General features: G+C 32.0%; 1 protein-coding gene across 7 annotated transcripts in view; it reads left to right on the forward strand.

Moving 5' to 3' along the window:
* Positions 1-13,186, forward strand: part of LOC114328685 (protein strawberry notch) — a 140,708-nt gene that overhangs the window by 121,131 nt on the left and 6,391 nt on the right. For all 7 annotated transcript variants that reach the window (XR_007697319.1, XM_028277608.2, XM_028277609.2 and 4 more), the window contains 3 exons: positions 2,890-3,066; positions 3,609-3,820; positions 5,633-5,903. Coding sequence is in view for 6 of the 7 variants with exons in the window: in XM_028277608.2 (XP_028133409.2) it covers positions 2,890-3,066; positions 3,609-3,820; positions 5,633-5,903 (660 nt within the window). In the remaining variant the exon portion in view is untranslated. The remainder of the gene's footprint in view (positions 1-2,889; positions 3,067-3,608; positions 3,821-5,632; positions 5,904-13,186) is intronic.

Genomic DNA, 13,186 nt, shown 5'->3' on the forward strand with positions numbered 1-13,186 from the left:
ATTTCATGCTCTTCTCATGGCTCTTGTTTGTCTTCCCTACCTGCAACGGCCTTGGAAAATGACAAGCCTTTCTAGTTGTTTGAAAAATATATTCAACTGCATTTTCAAATCCCTAATATCACCCCTTATATCATAGATAGATTAATAGATTGCTTTCTTGGAGTTTTAATGATGTAACGTGAAAATATGTAAAAAATGTCCGAAAGCCTGCAATAAATATCAAATGTTGACACTCGTCCATTCTTTTTCTTGTTTGAAAAAGCAATGAAAAATATTATTTCCTTAAATATTATTCTGCCGGTTATTAGCGCGCCCATCACTGTATACCTACAAAACTAGATTTCGTCCCTTCCTATTCAATGTTTCATACATAGTATTGTTACCAATATTGATCAATAGAAATTTCAACGACGTGATAGTTTCTTGAAATTTTTTACAATGTCTGATCTTTTTGTCATTCACTATAATAAACGCATTCAACCTAATTCTTGAATAACACAAAAGTCACTACATAAATCAATATCTTTTATAAATATCAATAATTTGAGCTCTATAGTGATGTTTGTACTTTTATACAACGCAAAAGAAATTTAAAGTCGCTTATCAATTAATTCAAGTAATTTTTTGAAGTTATACTTCTTTAGGCGCGATTGAGAGTAAAATTTCATAATACTGCGCGCATGCGCACACATACAGTATAGCGTTTAGTTGCTAAATATTTCAAGTTATGTATAAATATATCAGTGCAAGAAAAGTTGTGAAAAGAATATATTTGTGTTTTTAGTAAATATATTTATTATAATTTTTGTGTCTTTGGATTTGTCTTCCTCAGGAGTAAGATGAGTATTATTAAAACATTTTATTGTATATTTATTATACTTCACCTTGTCTATTTGTTACCGTGAATTGTCATTAAGTACGTCCGAACCGATACAGACACAGTCCTCGTAGCGTATTTGGTATAACATTCGGCCAGAGATCGAGAGGTCTTGAGTTCGAATCCGGAGCAATCCTATGCTTTTTTTTATTTTTTTGAAAGCGGTAAGCACAAAATTGGTTTGGTGTTAAAAAAAATTAAAACAAACTGTTCAAAATACATATATTTATTTTTAATAAATCATATAATAGAAGTATAACTTCTTACGTGCGTACAAAGTACACACACATTCTTTTTTTTTTTTGTAGATCTTCTGCTTTTTGTTTCCGATCTCATTCGGTCATAGTTTCATAAGTGACGTTGTTATGTTTTGTCATATTCGTGCAAGGTTGAATTCCTTGCATACTACACAGCTTCATTGCAAATGAGACACACAGATTTATCCTTAATAGGCGGGAAAACGTAGTTCCAATTCCACACATCTTTAAAAAGGCGACATTCTGACTCACTATACGTTCTTTACTTACCATTGTAACGGTAAATAATGTTAAAAAAGAATGTGTGTGTACTTTGTACGCACGTAAGAAGTTATACTTCTATTATATGATTTAAACGAAATTAATATACTTTTTATTTATATTTTATTTAAATATTAAACTAATTTATACTTACTACTTCTCAAACATTTTTATTAAAACAGTGCCAAAAATTAAAATAATAAAAGAATAAAACACACACAAACACATTAAAAATGCCACAAATGATTTCTGAACATTAATTGGCGGAAAAATTTTTAACTAAATACGTATTTTCTGAAAAGAAAATTATATAATAAATATACTTACAATCATAAAATGTATAAAAAAAATAAAAAATAAAAGGTTTTATTGGGATTCGAACCAGCTATCAGCGCGGTTGGTATATTGGGGTTCATTCGCCTTAAACGCTTCGCCACGGAGGCAATTTGTCATTATGTGCGAAGATCGACTAACTAAACGGATTAAGCTTTAGACATTTTTGAATTAAATTAAATTATTTTGATTTTGAATTGAAATGATTTAGAATTGAAAAAATACTACAAAACATAGAGTAAGAAAACAATATATTAGGTGAACATTGATAGAAATTTTGATGGTAATCAAATTATGTAAATAAAAGTATTACATACTATGTATTTTGGTAGGTTCAAATAGATAGGTACCTATGATACATTTACAATTATTACGTACCTGTTGCTTTTAAAAACTATTTAAACGTCACTACAATTATAAACTTTTTTGTTTCTGTCCTCACAACAATAAAACTAATATATTATACATTTGTTTACCTTCATATTGAACAGTTATTTATTATTGACAGATCATTTCAACACCCAATCAGAGCCCGTATAACGACTAATACCATACTGTCGCGCCTAAAGAAGTATAACTTCAAAAACATTAAAAACAAAACTATAGAAACATAAATCATACTTACAGCCGCTGGGGTAATACTGACTAAAGCGGCCCATAAGTTGCGTTCTTGCTCGACAGTTTTGTTCGACGAACAAGTCTGTTCGAACAAAAATGATTATTGCATCATTTTTGCAAGCGAGGAAGAACGACAGTTTTCAACCCACACACTTCCGTTTTGCTTTGCATCATTTTTGTTCGAACAGACTTGCTCGTCGAACAATAACTCAATTTTTGGGCCGCTTAACACACGCATTGTACTTCACATCACTATGCTACCAATACACAGACATCTACTACGCCTACGTGAGGTTGCGTGCAAACTCAATCAATATTACACGCGATAATAGCCTACTTACGAGTAGAACGCAATGAGAAAGAAACCGCTATTCTATTCTAGCAAGACAGAAAATACCACATTTTTTGTTATGAATTATGTAAATGTTACTCAAAGCATGACCCGGGCCATACCAAGTTTGCTTTAAACTATCATCAGTTTATAATAAACAATTATAAGAACAAAATTGGGCATACTTAATGTCATTATTGTTATTTTTTAAGGTATTCTGGATCTTGGTGCTGGAGGAGAACTAGTGAAACGAGTTCGCACGGTGACGTTCCTAAGAAAACACGCGACAGGTATCGCTCCCACAGAACTTCATACGGTTCATGTGGAACGAGGCATGGCGTGGCCAGAGGCCTTAGAAAAGTTTTCAGATCTGATTGGAGAACATGAAGGTTAGTATTTGGAAGATTATATTAATGAAAATTAATACAACTTTTACAATAAAAAAAGTTCCCCCTTGAAACACATATTGCAATGAATTTAACACTTAATTTATTTAGTTTTCATTTTAATTTATTTACACTTATTTGTAATTTATTTATACTAAGCTATTTACACTAAAAGATAATTTATATATGTAATACATTTATTAAATTCCTGGCTTAATACCGCGTACAGTTAATTCCGATTTATCATTCAAACTTTAGGAGACATTTTATATATTCAGACTGGTTGGTTCAATACAAATCTCTATTTCGGAACATATATTTTCTCGAATCATCTACGAAACTCCGGCTCTCATTTGACCAGTTATTTGACCCGTCGAATTGTCTAGAAGGCGGCAACTGGTCTCGAACAGCGGGGATTAGATTAGTGGTTTTCCCTCGAATGTACTATAAGCCGGTTATTGTACCGTTAGGTATAGGTATAGTGGAGTCAGCATTGTTTACTTGGGATCTGAACAAACAGGTAACATAACATTTTACTATTGTAGGTTTCTGGATATCGCATCAAATCCGGAATGGTAAAACGACTGCCATCTTAGCCATCGCTGTAGATACTGGTGGTGGTGGGGGAGGCACCAAAGGCAAGAAGGAAGGTAAAAAGGAAAGCAAGAAAGATATGATGTTTTCCGTGTACAGGCCGAACACAGGGTTGCAATTCAGACAGGAGAGTTTAGCTGAACTAGAGAAAAAATACAAAAAAGTAAGTTTTTTTATTACCTTTATTTTCTATTTTTTTCTTTATTTATCCCACCTCCATGGGATGGAGTGGGGTTGTGTTTAGTGTTATTCGATAGGTTTTTGAAAAAGTGTTTTTTAATTTTTCATTTGGAAGTGTATTTCTCGATATATTAGACCGTTTCTATAATTTACTCAGTGTGTCAGGATAAATCGTTTCTTTCCGATGATAGCGCCATCTATCTACAGTTCGAAATAATGTCTTGAATAAAAGTTACTTATTTTTACGTAAGGAATTAAAATCTGCAATACAAAATGGGGATTTAAAAATTTTAAAGTTGCCCCCTATTTAAGATTTTAAAGTTACCCCCCACCCTAGCTCCAGGGGGTGGAGGAGGGACAGTGTTCGGTATCATTCGATAGATTTTTGAAAACTATTAACACGTATTTTTCAATTTTTCGATCGGATGTTCATTTTATCAAATTTTCGACCGTTCAGCTACTTTTGGGCACTGTATATAAAAAATCTGGTTCCCAGGGCGCACAGTGTTCAAAATTGAAGGAAACGTGATCGTAAGTACAAAAAAAAATAAATCTGAGAATGCCGAAATTAAGGGGTTTGTTTGTACTACTCATGATGCAACTTCTCAGCAAAAATTGGTTTTTTATGTTTGTTAGGGCCAGATGTATTAATGATCAAAAGTACAAAATTCAATATAATTTTATACATCAAATTTAAATCCTCAGAGGCTGCCTTTTACTTTAATTATTACTTCATTTATGTGGATAGCTAATATAAAAGTAATGTCTAAAAACCTATCCAATTTTTGATAAAATTAATGGTTGACAGCGTATTACTTTTATTGTGCCATCTTGTGCCAAATTAAATCCTTCAGTATATGACAGACTACAATGTAAGGAATAAAAAACTATATAAGACAAACTGCGCAAAGGTGCGAAACTGAGTACATGCGCAAAGTTTGCAACATTAATTATAAAAAATATTAGTTGGTCAAAGCTGTGGTATATATTTTTACCTTAAATATACTTACGTTTTAAATACTGAATTTAAGTTTTTTTAATGTTCCGTAATATGTAATTATAAATTAATATAATAATATTAGCGCCATCTACACGATAATTGGGAAAGTATCCGAAGTAAGAAATTCATATTTTATCAATAGAACGTCAAAATGATTAGCAAAATTTAAAAAAAATCGATTACAATTTAATTACTTTTTTGCATTGTAAATATTAAGCGATAACAATTAAATAATAAATTTAAAAATACTGGTGAAAGTTGAATTAGTAATCCGCTAGGAGCGCCACCAGCGAAGCTCAGAGCGTATACACCATTTTTTTCACTTTTTTTACAAGCTATACTTTTGCTAGCAACGGTTTTTTCGATAAAATACTTACTTTTTGAATTATTTGCGAAAAATTGTATAACTCGAAAAGTATTAACTTGGTGAAAAAACTGTATAGAATAAAAGTTGCTTAGAATTAGGCATTTTATCGAATTTCGGACTTATTTTGACCGTATGTTTTTCACCCCCGAGGGGTGAAAGTCGCCTCCAGGGCAAAAGCACACATCGGCACAATATCACTTTTTTTCTTTGACATGTTGGCTATGCGCATGCCAAATTTTATGTCAATCCAAACGGTTCTTTAAAATTTACAGCAAAAACCGTCAAATAATGTACTAAAAGAGGAGTTACCGAAAGTGATGCTTATTAGTGGGTCAAAGATTTCTGTCTTTCTAATTGAGCTCCCTTGGGTGCATATTTGGAATAAAATCTTTGATGCTTTGTATTAATTTTTTTTTTTGTTTTTTAAGGTGGAATCTGGCGAAGCAGAAAAATCCTGGTCTCAACAATACGACGCTTCTGTAAATACTTGTTCTCACGCATATTGGAGAGGTAATTGCCGAAACGTCTCAGTAGGACACGATTGTGAAGTCGGACTAAGACGAAGAACCTACAACGTAGTGTCTGGTTCGGTACTGTCGGTGTGGAGTAGAGTCGAAGGAGTTTTGGCGAGCAAAACGGGCTCTCAGAATAAGATGCAAGTTATACGTTTACGGACCAAAGATGACATTAAAGTTGTGGGTAAGTGTAAAAGATATTTATTTTCTTTTATGGTTGGTTATAAATGGGTTTTGACTCGGCAGCCATCATAATTTCGTCTGGGGTCACATCAATATTGTTTGCAGTATGTATTAAATATTGATTGAAATTTATATGAAAATTGATTATTTATTTCTAATTTCAACCATGTGCTAAGGTTTGGCTGTTAAAGTCATACTCATAAATTACTTTCTACTTGTAATTGAATTTTTTAAACGTTTTTGCATTTTGTTATTGGTTAACTTCAGCCCATTCATCATCATCATCATTCTCTTTGCCTTATCCCTATGCGGGGTCGGCTTCCCTAATTGCATTTCTCCACACAATTCTATCTTGGGTCATATCAATGTTAATCCCCTTTACCAACATGTCCTGCCTTATAGTCTCCCCCAGGTCTTATTTGGTCTTCCTCTCATACTCCTTCCAGGAATCTGCACTTCAACTATTCTTCGTATTGGGTGATTAACGTCTCAACGTTGAACATTACCAAACCATCTTAACCTATCTTCTCTCATTTTGGCATCAATTGGTGCCACACCTAGACTTCCCCTAATATACTCATTTTTCTAATTTTATCCTTTTTTGTCACTCCACTCATCCATCTAAGCATTCTCATTTCCGCCACATGCATTCGTTGTTCCTCTTTCTTTTTCACTGTCCAACATTCAGTTCCGTACATCATAGCCGGTCCTATGGCTGTTTTTATAGAATTTTCCCTTCAGCTTAATTGGAATTTTTCTGTCACACAACACACCACTCGTTTCTTTCCACTTCATCCATCCAGCCCTAATTCTACTGCATGCATCTCCATATATTTCTCCATTACTCCGTAATACTAATCCTAGGTACTTAAAACTATTGCTTTTCACAATCATTTCACCATCCAAAGATACCATTTTATTTGTAGTAACTCCATCTTTAAATGAACATTCCAAATACTCTGAAGTGGCGTCACTTTCAAATACACGTAAAACTGAGGTTTTGGGAAATTTTCTCCTATTTGTATACTCCAAAAATAGATCAAGTGAGGGTTTTTTATAGGTTATATATAATTTGCGGTAGTTGAGTCCTTTAGAACATTCAAAAATTGAGCGAACACCCTTTAAACCCCAAAAACCCGTATTATTTTTCATGATTTTTAAGGGTTTTGGCGAGTTTTGAAACAACATGTTTTTGGCGGTTTAAAAGGTGTTTCGCCCAATATTTGAATGTACTAAGGACCCATTTACTTCAAATTATATATAAACTATAAAAAAACCTTGATTTGGTCGATTTTGAAGTCTATAAAACGGGAAACCCCCAAAAACCCCAAAATAACCACGTTTTAGGCTTATTGAAGTTGTCTCATCTTACGAAAAAATCGAAAATATATATTTTTTAATTAAATAAAAATTATACCTGTAGCCTACTCCATACTCCAACAAATGATATACGCTTTTTTCGAAAAAATAATTGCATTTTTAGGTTATGTACACTTTGCGTCATAAAAGACTGGTACAACTCTTATAACCGAAAATCGTGTGTTTCAAGTTGTGTAAGTTGGTCTTGTCAAATGTGTCATTCTAATTTCTGAGGCATCGTTGCCAGTTCAACGAAAATATTATTGAACTCTTGAGCCAATTGTCGGACAGACCAACCATCTTCTATTTTAGAAATTATTCTCGTTTTATGACACTTGCTTAATTGACATGGCATCGTTAAAAATTTACTTTGACCATGTTCTCAAATCTGACTGATGTCGAGTAATTAATAAGTCATCGAGGACTGGACCTAGTCCGTTCTATACAATGTGTTTAATCGTTTAATTTTTCAGTTATAAGTGGATTTTTTAAGATTAACTTAACCCTCTCTCTGGTTATTAAATTTATTAGATACGGTTTTTTGATGATAAAATAATACGTATCTAAAAACTTTTATACATTTTTGAATGTTATTTTAGATCTAGTGAAATTCCGTTACCTATCTATAATGGCAACAACGAAGTGATTCACGAACCATTGTGTCAAGTATGAACACAGGTTTACATTGGGAAAAAAAGTGTACCAGTTTTTTATGACGGGAAGTGTACACTCATTGTATAAAAATAACAAGTTATGTAAAAACGAATATATATACTCTCCATATATAAGACGCAGCGTCTATATTCGTTGGTAAAGCTGTGGTCTCTAATAAATGCCGGTTGCGTACAGCGTCATGCCATAGGAAAATTGTTCGGTTTACTATGGCACCATAGGAAAATACTAGTTCAGGAACTAGTCAAATTGAGCTCCATGGTACCTCGAGCGTGAAACATTGGATATTTTATACATCCATGTTCAAAATCACATCATTTTCATATGTTGACGGATTAATTATAAAGGGTTTATAGCCAAATATTTTTTACTTTGGTGGTTAGCATGTTAGATTCTGAGAATACACTGATGATGATCGGCCAACCGATTGAAAACTAGTTATGTCTTTGATGTAGCCCTGTATAGGGATTTTAACAAATATACCTTTTATAAAGGATTTTATGTGTTCATTTTCGTTACTTTTAATAAACTTTGAGGGACAAAAACTATCTTACAACCGAAAATAGTTAAAAAGAGTAATTCTAAACAAATTCAAATTACGGGGTGTATTGAAGTACCCACTGACTTAGCCGGTTGTCTGCAGTAGACGCAGTAGGCTGCATACAGCGTATATACTCTGGGCTAATTAGCAAAATTCATGGAAAAGTTATTTACCAGCAATTTTATTGCTGGAATCGAATTATAAGATCCTATATATTAATAATATAGGTATGCAAAGTCCGCAGATAGTGTGCTACTTTTTTTATAAACAAAATGGCGCCGACAAATCGTATTTTTTTCAATTATTGCTCTATAACTCCGAAGATTTTAACTTTACAACAAAAATACCCAAATAAAAATTCACCGCAATTAAATTCTGCATAGAGATATGTTTTTCACGATTTGCTCCGATGAAAATTTTCCTCGGAAAATGCGGGTTTTCCTAACAAAAACTATAATTTTCAAATAAAGTTTTAGGTAAGTAATTATTAATCAATATTTAAATAACTTAGTGACATCAAAGATTTCTTGGTGTAGATTGTAATTCCAGAAGCTGGTGAAAATTAAACGAATATTTTAGCAACAATTCAATTGTTAATTAACAATTTACGATCGCAATAATAACCAAAATAATCATGATACATTGATCAAATTTATAAAGATTATAAAGATGAGATCCTTGTTTAATATTTTATCGACAAAATAAAAATTTTTCTTTTTTTTGCATAATCTTTAAATTTTGAAAAAAAAAATAGTTATAATACGTTGGTCTAATTAGTAAAGTACAAAGAAAGGTTATTTATCAGCAATTTTATTGCTTTAGTCGAATTATAAGATCCTATATATTATTAATATAGGTATGCAAAGTCCACAGATAGTGTGCTACTTTTTTTATAAACAAAATGGCGCCGACAAATCGTATTTTTTTCAATTATTGCTCTATAACTCCGAAGATTTTAACTTTACACCAAAAATACTCAAATAAAAATTCACCCCAATTTAATTCTACATAGAGGCATGTTTTTCCCGATTTGCTCCGACGAAAATTTTCCTCGGAAAACGTGGGTTTTCCCAACAAAACCTCGAATTTTCAAATACATTTTTTGGGCCAGTAATTATTTATCAATAATTATATAGCTTGGTGAAATAAAAGCTTTCTTGGTATAGATTATAAATTCAGAAGCCAGTTAAAATGAAACGAATATTTTAGCAACAATTCAATTGTTAATTAACAATTTACAGTCGCAATAACAACCAAAATAATCATGCGATATTGATCAAACTTAGAAAGATTATAAAGGTGTGATAAAACTAATATTTTGTCGACAAAATATAAATTTTTCATTTTTTTTGCATAATCTTTAAATGTTTAAAAAAATTTGTTATAAACAAATTAACATTTCTTAGAACTTGTTTATTATATTCTAATTTTAAAAAATACTTAAAATGCGTATTTTATAGGTCTTGAAAATGAATGCTTTAAAAAAATTTTCCAACCATTTGCAATAAAGTTAGGAAACAGCAAAATAAATATACGATATCTCCATTGTTTATAATTTGTTTTAATTGTTTCAAAGCTTAAAAGTGAGTCTATGGTACAATCTAATTACTCACAAAGAATGTCAAAAATTAGTGCAATGGTTATATTTTAATCAAAGATTAAAAATACTTTTTTTTGTAATTTTTAGCGCGAAAGTAGGCTTGATACAGAGCCGGAGATAAAATGTTCACTCGAAGCGACTGACACGCTTAAACTCGCGCGAGTTGTGTATGTGGGCGGGTAGCTACGGTACTGTATTATTCTACTTTCGCGCGTGTAAATTACAAAAAAATATATTTATAATCTTTAATTAAAATATAACCATTAAGCTGATAATCGATATTGTTTTATAAATAATTAGCTTGTACTTTAAACTCACTTCTACGCTTTGAAAGAATTAAAAAAAAAATTATTAACACCGTAGTAATCGTATGTTTACTTTGCTGTTTCATAACTTTTTGCAAATGGTTGCAAAAAAGATTTAAAGCATTCATTTTCAATATATTTGAAATGCGCATTTTAGCTATTTTTTAAAATTATAATATAATAAAAACTTTCTGAGAAACGTTAATTTGTTTATAACTATTTTTTTTTAACATTTAAAGGTTATGCAAAAAAAAAATAAAAAATTTATATTTTATCAACAAAATGTTAAATAGGCATCTCATCTTTATAAGATTTCAAAGTTTGATCAGTGTATCATAATTATTTTGGTTATTATTGCGACCGTAAATTATTAATTAACAATTGAATTGTTGCTAAAATATTCGTTTAATTTTCACCAGCTTCTGGAACTATAATCTAAACCAAGAAGGCTTTTAAGTCACCAAATTATTTAATTATTGGTAAATAATTACTTATCTAAACTTTATTTGAAAATTAAAAATTTTGTTGGGAAAACCCGCATTTTCCGAGGAAAATTTTCGTCGGAGCAGATCGGGAAAAACACGTCTCTATGCAGAATTTAATCACGGTGAATTTTTATTTGAGTGTTTTTGTTGTAAAGTTAAAATCTTCGGAGTTCTAGAGCAATAATTGAAAAAACACGATTTTCGGGCGCCATTTTGTTTATAAAAAAAGTAGCACACTATCTGAGGACTTTGCATAACTATATTATTAATATATAGGATCTTATAATTCGATTCCAGCAATAAAATTGCTGGTAAATAACTTTTCCCAAAAATGGCCTATTCTCCGATAATCAGCCCAGACTAATATTGGAGACCATAGACTAAAAGCCTCAACTAGGCGTGTACAATTTTTTGAAATTTTGAAATTTATTTAACCACAAAAAAAAAATAAAAACGAAAAAATTACATTTTAAAATCTTTCTTTAACCCGCGAGCAGTCGTGCCGTTAGAAAAATTCTAACATTTTATCCTTTTTCGTGATAACTTGATGAACATTTTTGCAACATAACTCACTTTTGCAACACAACTCGTAAATGCCTCGAGGAAGAGTGTAGTAATGCGTAGGTTTATTTTTTTTTCTTCTTTTGGAATTTATGGCTTTGGTGAGAAAAATTAGCTTTAATAATTGTTAGAAATAATATTTCTAGTATTACAATTAAATTAAAACACTACAACATAAAGATTTGTTGTAAATTCGCGTCTAAATTCGTATTGTTACACGAAATATAACGCGCGATCGATTACATGACAGAAAAGAGCGCGACTGTTCCCGGGTTAAGCTGCTGGGGAATGTCACAAAGAAGTCAATGATAAGAAATTCTCAAGAAAGAATTGACAGTGTCACCCACGTTGTCAATTCTAGTAAGCTTTCGCTTTGGATTCCATCTCTTCTCTATAATCTTCGAGGTCACATGTTTTTGCTAGATGATATAAAATTCTTCCCTCTGTCCGCCTGAATTTACTGGCTATTTTCGGATTTAGGCTTTTTTCCCGTCGTAGATCTGTCCGTGAGGCCGTCGATCCTCTTCTGTCAAGTTTATCAGCTCTATTGCCGTGTATTACCCAAATACCTGGTACCACAGTATTAATAACAAACAGTAATGATACTCTGCGACCTTGATGAAGTCACGCATATTTTCCGTGCAGACAGATTGGGGCGAAAAGTCGCAGAACTCACTGCGCTTCTGCATACTTTCAGTTTTAAGTAGTGGGCAATTCGCTGTAATATAAGGTTCGAATTGATTTTTAATGTCATGTGTCCGTTTCTTCTCGATCGACGATGATAAATAAATGTTTGAAGTCGTAGAGTAAAAAAATATGGTTTTATTACAGGTGTTGATTAGGTAAATTTCTATAATAGACTGCCCCTAATGACAGCTACTGATAATAATTACACTCGGCGTTAATGAGGTAACTATTCTAAATAGACCGCGACTCAAAATAGTCCGGAAAGCTAATTTATAATCTCACCAAAATACTACGAATCAGCAATGAGTTTATTGACTTTGCACAGTAACAAAAACTTTGAAAGCTTGCAACTACAGTTTAAACGAGGATGCGATTGCAACACAACGGAAGTTCAATTATAAATAACGATATTTGGCAGTTTATTCAGTTTGCACTAAGTTGAATCAACTCTAATCAAGCTATTAATCGATATGTTTCACAGTTATACCCGGTGAAACTATAAAATTTAGTAAGTTAAGATTAATGTGAGATTACAAATTAAGGGATTAATTTGTGATGGAACAAATAGTCTGAAATTTAAACTAGTAACTCAGGTGCATAGTAGCACAGTTGCTGCTGGTTTAACCTTTTACATTCGTTTTAATATGTTGCCCCCTAAACTTGTTGGAACTACTGAGATCATTCAAAGATTTGATAATTTATTTGACCTAGTTAATTTGTCTAATATTTCTAACCAACCTTAAGTCCTACAATATGGCTTTTAGTAGTTCTGATTACCAGAAAGATTTTTCATTGAGCCAGTCCGGTCGTAACTTTTTGCCCCAAACAAGATACATGCCTCTACAAAACGAGAATTCAAAAACTAAAAAAATACTGCGTTGTTATCCATACCAGTGTGACGCTAGCCTACAGTCTACCTTAAGGCTTCAGAAAACCCCACTTTTGGGCCAAACAGCTAAATAGCTTTTATTTACCAGCCGTCACTGCTCTAAATAATACAAATGTATCGCTTTTTAGTCTCACCTTTTCAATAGTATAAAGATGTAGCCGAAACTATTGAAAGTAATACTTAGT

Source organism: Diabrotica virgifera, chromosome 3, assembly GCF_917563875.1.
Source record: "Diabrotica virgifera virgifera chromosome 3, PGI_DIABVI_V3a".
Classification (NCBI taxonomy): Eukaryota; Metazoa; Arthropoda; class Insecta; order Coleoptera; family Chrysomelidae; genus Diabrotica; species Diabrotica virgifera.